Source organism: Hypanus sabinus, chromosome X1 (assembly GCF_030144855.1).
Source record: "Hypanus sabinus isolate sHypSab1 chromosome X1, sHypSab1.hap1, whole genome shotgun sequence".
NCBI lineage: Eukaryota > Metazoa > Chordata > Chondrichthyes > Myliobatiformes > Dasyatidae > Hypanus > Hypanus sabinus.
Window position 1 is genome coordinate 53632244 of NC_082738.1, and position 19712 is coordinate 53651955.

Genomic DNA, 19712 nt, shown 5'->3' on the forward strand with positions numbered 1-19712 from the left:
ATATTTATAATCAGTAACATCTGTTAATAAATGATGATCAATAAGGAAATAATCAATTCTAGAATAACTGTGATAAACATGTGAGAAAAACGAAAATTCTTTATCTTTAGGGTTCAAAAACCGCCATATTTCAGTAATTCCCGAATCAACCATAAAGGAATTAATAAGTAAGGCTGATCTATTCGGAAGAATTCGAATAGGTTTAGATCTATCCATCGAAGGATTCAGACAACAGTTGAAATCTCCACCCATTATCAGCATATATTCATTTAGATTAGGGAGGAAAGTAAATAACTGTTTAAAAAATTCAGGGCAGTCAAAGTTTGGAGCATAAATATTAACTAGAGCCACTTTTCGATTGAAAAGTGAGCCAGTTATCAACAAAAATCTGCCCTGTGGATCAGAAATAATTTCATGATGCGTAAACGAAATTGAGGGGTCTATAAAAATAGACACACCCCTAATTTTGGTGGTACAATTCGAGTGAAATTGTTGATCCTTCCAGAACCTAAAAAAGTGTTGATTATCCTCCCTCCTAATATGGGTCTCCTGTACAAAAATTATATTAGCATTTAGTCTATGGAATACTTTAAATATTTTTTTACGTTTAATCGGGTGGTTTAAACCATTAGTATTCCAAGAGATAAAATTAATAGACTTACCCATCATGCCAATACTAATTGTATATATCATAAAAGGTTAAAAAATTACATAACCCATAATTCAGGAAGAAGGAAAAATGATTCAGGAGCAACTGGAGAACATGACACTTCAACAATATTAATAATCTAAAGTTGGCCCATAAACTAAAAGCAAAAAAATAAAAAGCAAAAGCGTGAAAAAAGATCCCTACCCCCTCCCCCAACCCCACGAAAGGCAGGCGCACAAACTAATACTAATATTACCCCCATTTCAAGATGGCAACTCCATGAAAAGAAAGAAAAAAGACTATCTAACACCCAGATATAAATACAGGGTTGTAAAAAGAAATAATATATCAATCAAAATGAAAAAAATAATATAACAAAGCAAAAAAAGGATAAACATTAAAGTTTAAAATAGTGTAATATACCTTTAAGAAAAGATTCCATATTCAGATACAAGAAAATGACGTTTCAAAAACAGACTTATGGGAAGAAGAAATGACATTTTGAAAAAACCATATTACAAAATATAAATGTAAATTCACCAATCTATTAAAAAAGGTCATCAAAATAGAATTAAAAAAAGATCATCAAAAAAGGATCAAAAAAAAGGATTCAAAAATCACTACTATATATATAAAAAAGGTCCAAACATTCGTCCCATTTTCAAGTACAAGCAAATAAATGCTTACGGAAAGCTAAGTCTTATGGGAAGAAGAAACGACATCTTAAAAAATAAATCATTATTACAGAGTATTAACATATATATCCAGTTCAGAAGAAAAGAATTAAGAAAGAAAAAAAACATTATAGTAAAATTAGAAGAGCTTCTATAAACCATGATAATAAAAAAAGACCAGGTCTACAGACCAAAAAAAAATAAAAAGTTATACCACAGTTTCATAAGTTAAAGCCCAAAACGAAATAGCATCTTCTCTCCAAAAATTCTTCAACATAACACATAGTTCAACTTGTACTAGAAGACCGATATTCTTCGACGAATTTCTTCGCTTCTTCCGGAGTATTAAAGAAACGCTGACTGTTGTCACTCAACGTAATTCTGAGATTCGCTGGGTATCTTAAAGCTTGTTTAAGTCCAATCGAATGAATCTCTGCCATCACTGGTTTAAAAGCGATTCTCGCCTTCATCACATCAAATGAATAATCTTCAACAATTCGAAAGTGGTTGTTTCTGTAAGAAATCATACCTTTCTGACGAGCTAATCGGATTAAAAGCTCTTTCTCCCGAGGATAATGGAGGCGAATAATCACAGCTCGTGGTTTATCTCTCGAGATCGAAAATCTCGAAACTCTGTGAGCACGATCAATAGTAGGTTTAACCCGCAAAGCGTCCTCACCGAAAATTTCCCACAATAAGTTAGAGAAATATTCAGTTAAGTCACCAGACTCAACATTTTTGGGAAATCCGATAATACACAAGTTTTGTCTGCGAGATCGGTTTTCAAGATCGGTGATTTTAAACTTACTCTGCTCACTATTTTAACGGTCGACCGTAACTTCTCCTCCAAAGTTTCAATAGTACATATTTTTTCACAAATTAACTTATCAAGAGCCGCAAACTTTTCTTCATGCCATTCAATATCTGCTGCCTGCAATTGAAGCTTGGTATCAAACGATCTAACGACTTCTTCAAGCTCAGACATTTTCACAGTAAGCTTATTTTCCAGACTTGCAAATTTAGTATCCAGTTTAGTATCCAGAAGACTGGAGATTGCCTCAAGAGATGGAGGGTCTTTAGATGATTTCTTAGATACAGACATTTTAAGTTTGAAAACATTAAATCAAGTATTATTTTAAAAAAGAAGTAAATCGTGAGTATCAACCCATGTAACTAAGTACGAAAAGATTTGATTAAAGGGTGATTATAGTTTAAAAAATGAAGAGCGCCCGAAGGCAGATGTCTATGTCGCCATCTTGAAACTCCACCCCCCCGTATTCACCCGTTCTAGCCAGTATTTAGTAGATGCACCTTTGGCAGCAATTACAGCCTTGCAGCCTTGAGTCTGTATGCATAGGCCTCTATCAGCTTTGTACACATCTGGACACTACAATTTTTCCCCATTCTTTATAAAACTGCTCAAGCTCCATCAGATTGCATGAAGATCATGAGTGAACAGCTCTTTTCAAGTCCAGCCACACGTTCTCAATTGGATTGAGATTTGGACTCTGACTTAGCAACTCCAGGGCATTAACCTTGTTATTTTTAAGGCTTCCTGTGTAGGTTTGGCTTTATGCTTGTGGTCATTGTCTTGCTGGAAAACAAATCTTCTCTCAAGTCATAGTTCTCTTGCAGACTGCGTTATGTTTTCCTCCAGGATTTCTGTGTATTTTGCTGCATTCATTTTACCCTCTACCTTCACAGACTTTCCAGGGTGTGCTACAGTGAAGCATCCCCACAGCATGATGCAGCCACCACATGCTTCAAGAGAGATTGGTGTTTTTTGACTATGTGCAGTAACTGTGTTTAGTTTGGCCAAATAGCTTAAATTTCGTTTCATCGGACCATAGAACCTTTTCCCAGCTGACTTCAGAGTCTCCCACCAGAAAACTAGCCATAATTTCGTGTGAGAGTTGTTTTACAACAGTGGCTTTCTCTTTGCCACTTTCCCATGAAGCTGCGACTGGTGAAGCACCCGGGCACCTGTGTACAGTTGTAGTACACACAGTCTTTCCTACCTCAGCCACTGAAGCTTGTAACTCCTCCAGAGTTACCATAGGTCTCTTGGTGGAGACCCTCACCAGTCCTCTTGCATGGTCACTCAGTTTGAGGACTGCTTGCTCTAGGCAGATTTATAGCTGTGCCATATTCTTTCCATTTCTGAATGATTGACTGATCTGTACTCCAAGGGACATTGAGTGACTTGGAAATTTTCTTGTATCCATCTCCTGACTTGTGCTTTTCAATAACCTTTTTGAGGAGTTGCTTGGAGTATTCTTTTGTCTTCGTGGTGTAGTTTTTGCCAGGATACTGACTCACCAGCAGTTGGACCTTCCAGATACAGGTGTAGTTTTACTACAATCAATTGAAACACCTTGACTGCATACAGTTGTCCAAAAATAGAACTCCTTTTAACTAAATGTGTGACTTCTAAAACCAATTGGCTGCACCAGTGATGATTTGGTGCTTCATATTAGGGATGAGTACTTATGCAATCAATTATTTTGTTTTATATTTGTAATTTAGATCACTCTGTAGAGATCTGTTTTCACTTTGACACAAAAGAGTCTTTTTCTGTTGATCAGGGGTGAATACTTTTTATAGGCACTGTAGGTACATGGATGGGAGGGGAATGGAGAGCTATGGTTTGGGTGCAGGTTGTGGCAACTAGGCAGATTAATAGTTCAGCACAGACTGGATGGGCCGAAGGACCTGTTTCTGTGCTGTAGAGTTCTGTGACTTTGACTGCCTGTTATTAGAATGAACAGGTGTTTTTATGGTGCCTCTTACAACGTGAAGAAGTCACAAGCTATTTGGAGGTGAAGAAGTATATTTCAAAGTCATGATCAAGTTTATTGACAATTGCAAAAATGCATGTAGGCATTGGTGTGATGAAAAACTTGCCTGATGTAGTACCATAGGCAGATAGCATCAGAGGAACAACATTCACAAGAAAAACATAAATATACAATAAAGAATTTTAAAAAGTTCATTGTTGTGTAAAATGGTCAGACTATTTAGACTGTTGCTATACAGAGGCTGTGATTAAGGTTGTGACATATAGTTGCTGTTGTAATATAGGGAATTTGTCTTGTATTCACCCATAACTGCTTCATCACCAATCAAAATAGGCATTCAGTTCTGTGACATGCCAGTGAGCGTTCGATTGAGACCTCACCACAGAGAATTGTAGTGTTTGAGACCTATGATTTTTGTCTAGCTTCAAATTAAATAGTAGTGACTCTGTGTTCTGGTCCAGTTCCTGGTGAGCAGAGGATTTAATGGAGCCTGCAGCTGAAGAAGGGGTAAGGCACAGTGAGTATGACTGCTCAAGCTCTGCAAGATTGCACAGGGATCATGAGTGAACAGCCCTTTTCAATTTCAGCCATAAATTTTCATTTGGATTCAGGTCTAGAATCTGACTTGGCCACTCCAGGACATTAACTTTGTTTTTAAGCCATTCTTGTGTAGCTTTGGTTTCATGCTTTGGGGGGGGTGGGGGGTCATTGTCTTGCTAGAAAACAAATCTTTTCCTAAGTTGTAATGCTCTTGCAGACTGCATCAGGTTTTCCTCCAGGATTTTCTTCATTCATTTTACCCTCTCCCTTCACAAACCTTCCAGGGCCTGCTGCAGTGAAGCATCCTTGCAGCTACTGCCATGCCTCATGGTACGGATGGTGTGTTTTGATGATGTGCATAGTGTTCAGACTGATGGTCAAAAAGCTCAGTTTTGATTTCATCAGACCATAGAACCTTCCTGTTGAATTCAGTCTCCCACACGCTTCTGGCAAACTCTAGCCAAGATTTCGTGTGAGTTTTTTCAACAGTGGCTTTTTCTTTGCTTCACTCCGATGAGGCTGCGACTGGTGAAGCACCTGGCCAACAGTTGTTATATGTGCAGTCTCTCTCATCTCAGCCACTGAAGTTAGTAACTCCTCCAGAGTTGTCACAGATCTCTTGGTGGCCTCCCTCATTAATCCCCTTCTTGCACAGTCACTCAGTTTTTGAGCTCTAGGCAGATTTACAGCTGTGCCATATTCTTTCCATTTCTTTATAATTGAGCTGTACTCCAAGGGATATTCACTTTTTAAAACCAATTGGCTGTACCAGTGATGATTTGGTGTGTCATATTAAAGGGGGTGAATATTTGTACAATTAATTACTTTGTGTTTTATATTTGTAGTTAATTTAGATTACTTTGTAGAGATCTGTTTTGTGTCAAAATGAAAAGAGTATTTTACTGTTGATCAGTGTCAAAAAAAGCCAAATTAAATCCACTGTGAGATTCTATGTTGTAAAACAATAAAACATGAAAACTTCTGGGGGGGTGGGGTTGAACACTTTTTGCAGGCACTGTAAATAGCAATAAATAATGAGAATTGAGATAAGAGATAGTCCTTTAAAGTGAGATCATTGGTGTTGGAACACTTCAATGATGGGGCAAGAGGATAAAGTTAGCCCCTTTATTCAAGAGTCTGATGGTTGAGGGGTAGTAACTATTCTTGAACCTGAAATGTTTCAATAATTATATAATTACTTCAAGATAAAATAACCATGAAACCTGGGGCATTTTGCCAATAATGACCTTTAAGATCTTTACCTCTTTATCACTTGAACTTTGGAAATATTTTTTAAAAATTTCAGATGATATTAAGGTACTTGTAATCCAGTATGAACACACTAAATCATTAAATTCCTTGAAGCTGTTTTATTCCCAGAAGGTTATAGCTGACCTTCTGTCCTAATTCCCTTCTTTGTGTTCCTTTGTAATGAAGGATTCTAATAATTTCCTTTGACATCTAACTAGATTGCAAAGCTCAGACAGCAACTTCAGCGCACCAAACTTAGCAAGCGGCACAGCAAGGACAAAGAACGTCAATCACCTCTACATGGAGATCATACTGCCGTGGGTTTGGTACAGCAAGTAAGATGCAATTCCTTGTCATGGATGGGCTTTGTTCATATCATGCAACACAAAAATGCTGGTGGAATGCAGCAGGCCAGGCAGCATCTATAGGAAGAAGCACAGTTGATGTTTCGGGCCGAGACCCTTTGGTCAGGACTGACCGAAGGGTCTTGGTCCGAAACGTCGACAGTGCTTCTTCCTATAGATGCTGCCTGGCCTACTGCATTCCACCAGCACTTTGTGTGTGTGTGTGTGTTGCTTGAATTTCCAGCATCTGCAGATTTCGTCGTGTTTTTGTTCCTATCATTGTGGTTTAGCTTGGCAGTACATTTTAAGTGTAATCTAGTCTAACATTGATGTGAACCTCCATGGATGCTAGGTGGCTCTATGCCTTGAGTTTGACGAGTTTAGTTCATGCTGATTTGTTAAGATCTTGAAAGGCCTATAAGTAGGGCAAACAATGTGTTTGCCAGATTTTGTATTTTGAATACTAAAATAGATTTTTTATTTGGTCAGGGCATTGGTGTGTTGGGGAATACAAGCACTGCACAAGGGAGAAGTGTACTTATGTGCCTCATTTTTATACTTTCTCTGCAGTAACTATGTTTCCGTATCACTGTAGGAATTTCATTTTGAGTTATATTTAGCTGAATTTGGGAAAATATTTATCAATAATGTATTGAAATATTTTATGGTATTACAGATTATTTTGAATATCTCAATGGTTGAGTGAATATTTAAAATCTGGAGGAATTGTTTGTATTTGGCACGAGCTTAAAGCTGGTACGACAATATTTTGTAAAAAAGATCAAATTTGCCAATTTGTAAGTTAAAAATTTTCACAGGTTTTTATTTTTAATTTGTCGAAGGATTTTAGATTGGTGGTATAGAATATATTTGAAGAAAAACTAAACATTTTATTGCTGTGTGCATTTAAAACTATAAACCTTGCGTCAAACTTTATTGCTTTTTTTAATAACATTGATGTATCTTTAAAAGGGAACTTCCAAGTTTGTACCAATTTTGCCAGCCAATCTTGCTTTCACAAAGTTAATTCCACGACTTAGGAACAGCTTGGAAGCAATAAATCAGGAAATTGAAGGGATGTTTATAAAAGAGCCTGGAGATAAAGAATTACTGAGGGTATGTATTTTTGTAATAAACCATTACTTAAATTTTTTTTTAAACTTGCATATAGGTGATCCTCATGTTGTCACCATTTGGGTTTCAGAAATTAGTCCTTGTAGAATTCACAAATCACGACCCAAAAACTTTACGTGCAGAACAAAAATCACTCAATTTATGTGAGGAAGAAGTAAACTAACAACACTTATTTCTGGATACATGTACCATAAATAAGGCTATACAAAAAAAATGGACTTAAAGGCCATTTTCTAGGAATACAACATCCCTACCTCCAGACCTGGATCTCTAATGACAAAATTTTCCCATTTGGAACGAGACAGGATGGTTTGTGGAAATGTCCTTGGAATAAGTTAAGGAACTGATAGGGAAGTCGCTTGATTGTTTAACAATTGGATGTGTGGGGACGATAGGATTCATCATTGCCTGTGATAACGTCTCCGTGAATAAGTCTTAACATCTCCAGGTGAACAGAGTTGCCTGATTTTAATTAATCTTGGTTCCTGCCTATTTAAAATCTCAGCTGGGATGCAAAGTTTTGGGTTTCACTACATCATTTTTAAAAAAAAAAGAGCGAACTGCATGGATGGTGAGTACTCCAGATCTATTATTCTGGGGCATCTTTACCTTGTGCAGTTGGATGCAAGAGTCATGTTGAGTCAGTGATCTTTTTAAATTCTCATGGGCCAAGTCATAAATTGCAATATTCTGGAAGCTTGAGCTGTTAATTTAAGTGAACACATTAGGATATTATCTTGCTCAGATGAGATAGTAAAACTGAAACAGAATGTTCTTTGTTCTCACCAAAGTTTGTGCAGCTACTAGAACAAGTTGGTAACTTATTTTCATTTCATGGAGTGATTTTACTGTGACTTTTAACTTCTACAAGGGTGACAGGGCGGAGGTATGTCTTACCAAAGGTATAAGATGCTCCTTCCTCCACTAGCCTGCCAGTCACTTTGGGCAAAATGTAGCACCTGCTTAGACCCAAGATCAGTATCACGTGAAGCCAGGGGGTGGATGGTTGTATGAGCAGCTGGTGCATATCACTGACGCCAGACAGGCACACTCTGAAGAGTGATAATGGCAGGGGTCACCCGTCTTGTAAAGACACTTGCCAGAAGAAGGCAATGGCAAACTGCTTTTGTAGGAAAATTTACTGAGGAAAAACAATGGTCATGAGACCATGATCGCCCTTGTCATACAAGGCACCTAATGAACGAACTTGTACTGTTTCTATTGCAACAATAACTGAGCTGCCAGAATGCTTTCAGCTATGAAAAAGATTAATTGGCATTTAATGAAAATTCAACTGGTTGATATTAGATATTTACAGATTAATATTTGATCAGTTAATCTTTAAATTAATATAGGTGCAGCAGAGCATTCTTTTGCGCCCAACTTTTTCAAATTTAAGTACCTGCAGCTGGTATTTTCTCTTCACAAGAGCTATACATTAGTTTGAGTAGTTAAATCATTTCTGAAATGGTTAAGGAGAAAATATTGTCTTTGATACCAGTAGTCCTTCAGATAATCTACTTCAAAGCCAGGTATCAGGTAAAGCCTTTATATCAACAAATACATCACTGCCTTGCTGCAGTTTCTCATGGCAGTTTTTTGGAATCTTCAGGTGTGTGTCTGTCTACCAAACTGATTTTCAGGGATGGATGAGGGAAGTACTTTTTCTGGGAGGGTCTTGTAGCTTTGGACAAGTGAACCATTCCTAAATGGCCTGTTTTTGATGGCTTTACTTGTAGAGAGGAATTTGCCTATCCTGAGACCATGTACATTGTGCTTTGTTTCCATCAAGGTATTATGAGCACTATTGGTCTTGTGTTTTACGTTTAAAGTTTGTTAAAACATTTTTAGTCAGCAATTAACTGTGAAACAATGATTCTGTGATTTGGATTTTCCTAACTCTCATTATTCTCTTATCCTCTTTCTTCTATCTTATAGATTATGGATGCACCCGATGGGCATAGGGCACCCTTCCCTTCCCAGCAATATAGCAGCATTTCTCAGAATGACCTCTCTCCTGTACCTCTTGAACAGACCAGTGGCTATAGTAGTCCCTCTCTATATCCATCTCCATCCCCATCTCCTTCATATCCAAATGGAACCCAAGAAGAAGGTGCTTGTATTATTGAAGACTTGTCATTTTTTGTTCGTGATAAAGGTAAGGTCTTGGACAACTTTGAGGTTTTCCAGTTTGCATAGTTTGTAGTAAGATGCAACTTAATTTTTCCTCTTTCTCCTCCACCACTGACTTGTGTATCATTGAAACAAATCTTCATCTTAAATTTTCATGGTATGTACCAGAAAATTTGGATTATTAAGTCCTATAACAGTGTTCATCCCACTTTTGAAAAAGTTGGTGAATGAATTTAACTCCAGCAATAGTTTTGAGCATTGACCCTTCCCAATGACTTGCTGATGAGGCGGTTGCTTATAGTCAAATACTGTTTGTCATATTTATGTTAATGGCAAAAATAATTGAGGGGAGTTGATGGGGATGAATGAAAAAAAATTAAATTGCAGGAGCACAGAGAAATGAGATGAATGGGATTGGACTCCTGAGAGCTGAAAAAGCTGATTGGACTCCATTGTCACTGTAGAATTATAACATTTTCCTTGTTATTAAATTCACTTTATTTTTGTCCTAGTATGAATGATTACTTTTAATCTTCCAGAATGCTTAAGTTTTTTTGTGGTGGTACCAAAACTTTCTTTGCATTATAGGCACCTAATTGTTTTTAATGTTACTTTTACCAAGGGTAAATGAGACCATAAGACATTGGAGTAGAATTAGGCCATTTGGCCCATTAAGTTTGCTCCGCCATTTCATCATAGCTAATTTATTATCCCTCTAACCCCATTCTTCTGCCTCTCCCTGTAGCATTTTGCTTAGAGGTCGGTGACCAGTGGTGTGCCTCAGGGACCCCTATTCATGATTTTTATAAATAACCTGGATGAGGAAGTGGAGGGATGGGTCAGTAAATTTGCTGATGACACAAAGGTTGGGGGTTTTGTGGATAGTATGGAGGGCAGTGATGGGATGCAAAACTGGGCTGAGAAGTGGCAGTTGGAGTTCAACACAGATAAGTGTGAAGTGGTTAATTTTGGTAGGTCAAATATGATGGCAGAATATAGTATTAATGGTAAGACTCTTGGCAGTGTGGAGGATCAGAGGGATCTTTCTAAGGTGAGGACATGTTCGGCATAGCTTTGTGGGCTGAAGGGTCTGTATTGGGCTATAGGTTTTCTGTTTCTATGTAACCTTTGATGCCAATATTAATCAAGAACCTATCAGCCTCCACTTTAAATGTATCCAATGACATGGACTTCACAGCCCTCTGGCTATGAATTCCACAGATTCACTAAGCTCTCGCTAAAGACATCCCTCCTCATCTCTGTTCTAAATGGACATCCTTCTATTCTGAGGCTGTGCCACCTGGTCCTAGACTTCTCTTTCTCTTCCTCCTCCTCCCTCCCTCCCCTTCAAACTATATTGCTTTTATATTCTGGTGCTCTCAAAATGAATGCTAACATCACATTTGGCTGCCTTGCCATATGCAAGTTAACCTTTAGGGAATCTTGCCAGCTATTAATTATGTAAAATGTGCATTTATAAGTTTTCCATAACCAGTTTGTAATACTGCTCACAGTTTTTCCACTCTTCTTTCAAATAGATAGTGGCACGAACTCTCCTCTCCTGAAATATGCTTCCTCTCCCAAACCAAACCACAGCTACATGTTCAAACGGGAGCCTCCAGAAGGTTGTGAGAGGGTGACTGCATTTGAAGAAACTCCGTAAGTAAACAATTTGCATCCAAACAATTCAGTGCATTGTCTCTTTCATAGAAAGATATTTGTTTATGTTGTAATAACTTGGTTGTTGTTTCAACTAAACTGAAGGCAATCTTGTACTCAAACTTTCCACAATATTGCTATCAAGTGGCTGTTTGGCTTGTAGCATACATCTGTTATGAATCAGTTTGCTCTCAAATTAATAACTAATAACATATTCCTGTTTTCCCATTGGTGGTGTTTCAGCCCTTAGTTGTATTAGTTTTATGAAGCAACAAATGTAGATTTCTGGACTGTTTCCCTATTAATTATATATAGATAAAGCTTTGTCACTCTCTTAAAAGCATTTTTCTCCTGGTTTCAGACAAGGTTGACAAATGATGCTACTCTAGCCATGCAAGGGCTGAAGCCTACATGACCTTGAGGCATAAAAATTTTGATTGATCTTTCCTTTCTCACTAGTATTTGCCTAATTTTCACAGTGAAGCTAGGATGGAGCTTCATTATGTTAGTTAAGTGGAGTTGGCAAAAGAATGAAATCTAGGCCAAGATGAAAAGCTGAGGGCTTTCTATTCAATATTGACAGCCACGTGCTAATTGGCCTACTAGTGTTGGGTTTTCTCTCTTGTGATGCTTTTTAAATGCCACAGTCTTTTTTAAAAAAAAGAGAGAAAATCAACCATTTTGATTATTATACTCAACTTCTCCGTTTGGCTTATAAGAATTAATATTTTAATGGAACATGAATGAACAAAATAAAATCCAATGTGCGGAGTACATAGAACAGTAGGCTGATTGAATTCCAGACTATAACAAGGTGCACATTGTAGCAAAATGGTCACTGTGACTGCATCTTATATTGAGCTAGATTTGAAGGCTGAATTAGTTCTGTTAAGACCTGTTTGCACACTATTCAATTTTATACCTTGTCCTCTGAGTAGATTGTATGGTGTTCAAAATCAGAAGTAGTAATATGCATGTTGAGTATTCCTAAATGTGTTGAATCAAAGCTTATGGGAATTTTCACTTGAAAGGCAATGCATTTGAAGTCATCAGATAAACTGAAACCAGTTCTTGAATTAATTATTATAGTAAAGCAGTACAAGCTGGGAAACGACACGCACAGTGTTTTTGGAGTGGATTTGAGTAAAATGCAAAGACAAAATGACAACTTGCTAAAACAGGCAGAGGGGGTTTGGGAACAAACTCTAAAAATTCACTATAATATTGAAATTTACTGCAGCAATCAAGTTGTAATTCATTTTTAAAACAATCTAAAGCAAACTTTTTAAAATCCCAGATAAAATTCCGATTTATTTTTCAAGTTTATAAGGTTGATGCGCCAATTATCAACAGGTTTTACTACAAAAGCTCAGTAATACTGTCTGGTTTTAAAAATACTTTTCCAATGAAATGATTGTGGATTATTTTCTTTCTCCCCAGGGCTGTTTCCTTTGAGCAGGCTTTGCTGTACTCGTGTCCAGATAAAAACAAAGTTAATTTCAATCCTACTGGATCTGCCTTCTGCCCAGTCCATATTCTTAAGCCTCTCTTACCTAATGTTGACTTGATATTGAGGCACTTACCAGCATCTGTTTCATCGGCCCCTCCAAATACTGGGGTATCTACGAGCACTTTGACTTCTTGCCAGTCTACAACTCAGGTCTCGTTCCAACAACCATTGGAGGATTCAGGGACCACAGACTTTGCTGAGCTTTCTAAGGAACAACCTCTACAGTTTGATCCTTGGAAACTTGCTCAGACAGAAGAAAGTGCCTTTTTTCAGAGCTCATTAATAATTTGAACTGGTAAATCTGCAAAAGTTAATAGCTGACTGGAACTTCACAATTAACAAATTTGTGATGAGTACTACAGATTGTGGCTGTTTTAGCTGTTGATGCATTGCTACCTAACTACAGGTTTGTTTCATATGTTAACAGGCCAATAATTGTAAAATTATTGAGATTTGTCTGTAAATATTTATGCTGAGCATTTAATTCATTAACTTGGCACCAAACATCTGCTTGTGTGAATCCAAATTCTTGGCATATATACATAAATGTTTGAGTCCATGATAACAAATTTTGGAGATGCCTTCTAGTCTTTCCTGCATCTTTTTAATTACAATAGCACATTTTCTTACTTGGTCTGAGTGGAAATGTTGCAAGTATAGTCAAAGTTTAAAAACAAGCTTAAACTGAAGTAAAATATAAAGACGTGACACCATTCTGTCCTGCCACTATCTAGTAATTTTGCTGGAGTACTTTTTTGGTCAGCTTTTAACCTTGTCTCATACCTTGTGTTCAAGATTGCTACAGTATTTTGAAAATAAAATTGTTTATACATTGAAGAATGCACATTGGAACTTTTTTCCTTAAAAAAAACTTTTCTTGCTGTTTACTTTATGAAACGTGTTCGTTTTGCATTTTTAAGCAGTGTAGAGCAATGAAAGGTGACTTGTGTAACTGCTGTTGATTTAAAGACTAGCATATAGTTGGAGTAGAATTGATGCACAGACAATTTGAGCAGAATGAAATACTGGTATACCCTAGCTACAAGTACACTTCCTGTCAATCAGACATTTTTTAAAAGCTCAGCTGCAAAAATGAATTAAATGGTGTTTGATCTGCTTTATTCTTTCTGTAGGTAAAAGAATAATGATGTGGCTTAAGCCTGTTAATGGAGATGCCACTTGGAAAATGAAATTTCTGTTTGTTCAATACTGAACAAAATTACAATTTCCACAAATTATCTTGCTGCAAAGGAGTAGGAAAGTATTTTAAAATCAAAATTGAGACAATCTGGGTAACAATTCAAATAGAGAATTCAATTAAAAATAGATTAAACAAATTAAAAATCAAATTCATACTCAATTTCAAAACAAAGAATTGACTTTGAGGTTATACTGATCCTAACCTGTGCAATGAGATGGCAATACAATTAAGTGTCTTGATACAGTGCACAAGTGTTTTGTAATCTATTGAACTTTGTGTTCACACAATGGAATACACTTGCTGTCCATTTTTTTTCAATATCACAAATTTAGTTTACTCCAAGCAATTTAACAGCATAATCTGGAGTTTGCCTACACCCTGGTAGAACGTATTTTTCCCCCTTGATTAGCAATTCTAAATGCAACCATTGAGAAGCTGAGTTACTTCTCAAATTATTCTGCACTCAATTTCTATCGACTTTTTGAATCATTTGAAATTTCTGTACTGAAGTGTTTAATACTTTTGAAATGAATACAAGAAAAGTTCTGTGCCACCCTTATGAACCAGAAATTGTGGTGGGGGGGGGGGAGGGAAGAGAATGGCTTAATTCAACAATTGGGTTGCACCATAATAAAGTTTGTTTCTTAGATGGAGACAAAGGGGGAACAAGCAATGAGCACAAGGTCTATTTGCACCTGTTATGTCTAACAGCAATTTGTATTTATCTTTTTACTTTCTCATTGTCACTGTTTCAAATACTTTTTATACTGAATTGTATTTTTAATTTCTAATATAAATCTGGGCTTAAATATACAAATGTAGTTTTTTTGGTATTTATTTAAACAATGTACCCATCTAAAGGGCTAGCTTCATTAAGTTCCAACTTGGGTATTAAAAATAACTATTTGAAGCGTCTAGCTTAAAAGCAAACTGTATAGATTTTTTTAAAATTAATTCCTCTGCATTCCAGTTTAATTTACAGGTATATTTGGATACATAGCCAATGAAAATAATAGCACCATCATTTCAACTTTTATCTTGATGTCTCAAATTTAAAAGATTGTGGAAATTTTTTTTCTGGAACAAGTTTAGAATTTATTTCTTAAAACTATTGTTATGGGCATGTACTATATGCTAGCTTTTTGGGTTTTGATGTAATCTTTTGCTGTATCATGCCTTTTCCATCTCTACAATTAAGCTGTAGGCTATACCATATTGGTCTATAATTGGAGACCTTCAAAACTGCTTTGAAAGAGGCTTGATACCCTGGATAATGTAGTGCAATTACTAAATTTGTGCTTGTACTGTAGCTCTGGCAAATCTTGGTACTTAACCCTATATTTCTCACCATGTCTTTCTGCCACCACAATCCACCTTTCTTGCTCCCGATTTTAATTCTAGAATGCAGTTTGTATCATTTTAAAGTACTTGCCAGTTTATTAATAGTGAGGATGTGAAATGTAATTCAATTCTTATCATTGACAATCTGCAATGAACCAAATATCTGGATTGCCATTTTATTCTTAGTTTCATTTGAAAATTGGCTTTAGATATACTTGGCTTTGAAATCTATACAGGCCAAAGTAAAATATTGTGTAACTCTTAAATGTAGTTCGGTCTACGCATTGTCCCATTTAATTCTATACTGTTGTTTTGTGTTGTACAAAAAGTAACATCTGCAAAGAAATCTGGTTTTAACAGATTTCAAACTGTATTCTTGGTAATAATTGGGAGGTAGGATTGGCATGCCTTCTGAAGTGGTCAGAAAAAGCTTGGTGTTTTGCTACAGGCGAAGCTTAGATTCAGCAATGTAACAACCATCTCTAAACAAATTTTGGTAGCTCTGTGGAGCCTAATGTTTGTTTTTAATTCCTTTTGAAGAGATGAGGGCTCATCTTACTTTTGTTGGTGGGCTGCTACCTTGGATTGTTCTAATCTTTGTAATGAAAGTTTGGCTTTGTGCCAAAAGGAATTTAAGGAATTAAAGGATATTTAAGGAATTCCAGGATGATCAAGGAACAAGGCTTATTTCCAGGGCTCCCTACTTTAATAACATATCTATCCAGAAACAACATTTTGCTTTCTATTCCACCTCCCCACTTGTACCTGTCCTTTTTTTAGTTTGTGGAATGGATTGGTAGTGAGACTCCCAACTCCTAATATGTAGTAAAGTGAGACTTTAGATCTGGCTGAGTGAAAGTTTGAGTATTGAATTGTACTCTTGCAGTAGCTACTGGGATTTGGACAATTAAGACTTTGGGGAACCTTATTTAAAAGTGCTGTTGCCTTTTGTAACCAGTGCCATCTGGTGGTAGAAATGCAGTACTGTAACAGTTACATGGGCAGGTCTTAACAGCTACAGATGTACACAACTTCTTTCCCTCCCTCTTGTTGAATTTAAGATTAAAACTTTTGATTTAGTTTACACTGCCATGTGTCTGTTAATTAAAAAAAAATCAGCACCACTTGCTGTGTTGCCTTGGAAAAAAGAAAACTTTGCAAGTCTCTACATGTTTATAACATGTTCTTTCCAAGGGAATCAAGCAGTGGAAATTTTCAAAGCAGTTGTCTGTATGATCCTTGTAAATAGTAAATTTGAGTGAAACAAGATGAAGTTTAAAGCCTGACATTGCAGCATAACATTCCTTTGTCATCAAAACACTATCAGACTCTTCTCTCTTCACCCCCCCCCCCCAATTAAACATTAACTGTCCATTCACATTCGGAAGCTATAAGGGTATCTGAAGAATCCTGATTGTATTGTTTACTTTTGTAGTGTATTTGTTGATCAGAATAATCTATGCTAACTGAAAATAATATCTCATGAATGTTATGAGTAATGGACATTGCTGGCCAAGTTAGTTAATGAAACACCAGATTTATATTTAAATGAATTGGCCTGAAAGCATATCTTTGTAGAGTTATTTTGTTTTATAGACACTATTGAAGATTTGGTTATCAATTGTATACATGTTTTGGAACGTTAAGCTTGGACAAATGTACACCACATGAGCTGTGTTTAGCTTGTGGATTTGTGTGTTTTTAATAGTTTGAGTTTCAGAAAATACCAATAAAAGTGTTAATTTTCACTGCAGACACCTTTTGTGTTGTGCATAAAGGAGATGATGAACTTTGGTGTAACTCTTCAATTATTTTATTTCCTTCTGACAATATCAACATTCTACATGTATTAATGACTATAGGTATGTACAACAGTCCAGCTTTTTTCATTTTTCTCAAATCGTAGACTTTAACATGTTTATCTGATCTCACCAACCTTTTGTGCAATCAACCACAATACACATTTATTGTCCATATAAACTTTTAAGAAAAAAAAATCAGCCATTTTGCTGGAATGTTATTGAACAAAACTTGTCACTGAACCATAAATAGCAGCCTCTGACCAAGCTTGTGTTTTCATCATGGCAAGTCCATCATTCTGTTGAAGGGAGGAAAGATCGATTACTTCACATGCTGTACACTTTGACTACATGGATTTGAGGGTGATCTGAAATTCTTATTCATGTTGTGCTGACTTTTCTGTTTCTGTTGTGCCATCTATCCATCTGCTTGTCATCCTCCTCCTACCACTATTTCAAAGTATTTTTTTTGAGGTATGAAGACTTTAGATGTTAGATTTTTTTTTGCTGTCAATTTATTTGAGCATTCTGAGTGACTGGAAAGTGAGCATTAATGAGGATTGACCCAGCATCAGCTCTGGAATGGCTTCAGGAAGACTGCCAAGTTCCCAAAAATGTTTATTTTGAGCACCAAATATCTGAAATATATATTAAAAACTGCATGAATGTGGTATGACCATATTTTGGGGAGGATTATATGGATGTAAATATCCATTTTCTTTCTACCCCAACCTGTTCTCAATATCTCCTTTTCCTAAACATGAACTACAGTAAAACTCAATCTGCTATTCAATTATTCAGAAGTCCTAAGTTCAGTGTTGGACTTCATTGTGAGCTGTTTCTTGTGCTCCCTCCCTTAACTTGTCAGGGTACTATTTCTCATGTTTACTTTAAACTCACCAGGTTCTACATTTTTTAAAAAAGAATTAAAATATAGTCTATTTTTAGGAGTAAAATACAATGACCAGGGACATATGCCAGTTCAGCACAGCCCAAGGCCTGAGGATTATTGGTGCGTTGTAGTTTTAGTGGAAGTTCATTTCTCAATGTACCTCAGATGGGGGAAAAATCACAGGTCATATTTCTTGTTTTATTCACAACATAATCTAATATTTACATGGTTACAAATTTTTATTGGCCTTCTGTGTTGAGATTTTTGTTTTTGTGCTGGCAAAGTTACAAAAAATGTAACTCAACCATATGTCAGTAGTCATGAAATAGTTACCAACTACTTGGTACTTCTAGGCTGGGGGTTCCCAACCCTTTTATGCCATAGACCCATATCAATAGCCAAGGAGGTCCATGGACTCCAGGTTGAGAACCCCTGCCATAGGCAGATGGCCTTGCCTTGCAAAATGTGTACTTGAATTCCTGAGCAGATGTGGAAAAAGTAACAATTTTTGTAGTAGAGGTGATGGTAGCTTATGCCAATTTTAGTTAACGTTTACTCCAACTGAAAAATGTTAAATAGTGGGCCCTTGAGGATAGTGTTGCTGTCTCTACTAGTTAGAATGAGAGTTTTAGATGTCTGGTCCTTTTTGTCTGAACTAAGTCATCTACTTAAACAAAAAATGTTGAAATAGTTTTCAATTTGATCTTCAAGAACTGGAAATACTGCTATAGTTATTTTGAATTGTTTCTTGTATCCTTCACATACACGAGGAGTAAAAATCTTTGTTACCTCTGTCTAAATGTGCAATCATAGTTATAATAAATAAAGCAGTCAATGTAACAGAAATACACTCAAATCAGCGTGAGTGCATCAGAAGCTGTCCTGGAGCCTGTTGGTCCTGGCCTTTATGCTCTGGTACTGTTTCCTGGATGTGGTAGGTAGAATAGATTGTGGTTGGGGTGACTCAGGTCCCCAATGATCCTTCAGGCCCTTTTTTCACACCTGCCTTTGTAAATGTCCTGAATAGTGGGAAGTTCACAACTACAGATGTGCTGGGCTGTTTGCACCACTCTCTGCAGAGTCCTGTGATTAAGGGAGATACAGTTCCTATACCAGGCAGTGATGCAGCCAGTCAGGATGCTCTCAATTGTGCCCCTGTAGAAAGTACTTAAAATTTGGGGGCCTATATCAAACTTCCTCAACCATCTGAGGTGAAAGAGTCACTGTTGTACACTGGTGTGTACAGACCACGTGAGATCCTCTGTGATGTAGATGCCGAAGAGCTTAAAGCTGTTCACCCTCTCAACCCCAGATCCATTGATGTCAATAGGGGTTAGCCTGTCTCCATTCCTCCTGTAGTCCACAACCAGCTCCTTTGTTTTTGCAATGTTGAGGGAGAGGTTGTTTTCTTGACACCACTGTGTCAGAGGTGACTTCTTCCCTGTAGGCCACCTCATTGTTTGAGATTAGGCCAATCAATGTACTGTCATTTGCAAATTTAATTAGCAGATTGGAGCTGTAGGTGGCTTCACAATCATGGGTATACAGGAAGTAAAGGAGGGGACTCAGTACATAGTCCTGAGGGGGGCACCTGTGTTGAGGGGCAGAGGTGAATGGAATTACGGTGTTGAATGCTGAACTCTAGTTCAAGAACAGTATTCTTACATAAGCATCCCTCTTCTCCAGATGCATAGGGACAGCAGTATGTAGAGTCCATAAAAGCTGTCCATAAACGGCTTCTGCTCAAGCTAAGTGGTAGACTCCCATGTTGCAGTAGCAGTTTTCGG

General features: G+C 36.9%; 1 protein-coding gene across 4 annotated transcripts in view; it reads left to right on the forward strand.

Moving 5' to 3' along the window:
- LOC132384943 (glucocorticoid-induced transcript 1 protein-like) overlaps positions 1-16987 on the forward strand; it is a 51205-nt gene extending 34218 nt beyond the window's left edge. For 2 of the 4 annotated variants that reach the window (XM_059956603.1, XM_059956604.1), the window contains 5 exons: positions 6131-6247; positions 7229-7372; positions 9329-9548; positions 11062-11182; positions 12623-16987. In XM_059956603.1, coding sequence (XP_059812586.1) covers positions 6131-6247; positions 7229-7372; positions 9329-9548; positions 11062-11182; positions 12623-12983 — 963 coding nt within the window. In that variant the 3' untranslated portion in view covers positions 12984-16987. The remainder of the gene's footprint in view (positions 1-6130; positions 6248-7228; positions 7373-9328; positions 9549-11061; positions 11183-12622) is intronic. The other 2 variants (XM_059956605.1, XM_059956606.1) reach the window with 1 other exon arrangement.
- The last annotated feature ends 2725 nt before the right edge of the window (positions 16988-19712 follow it).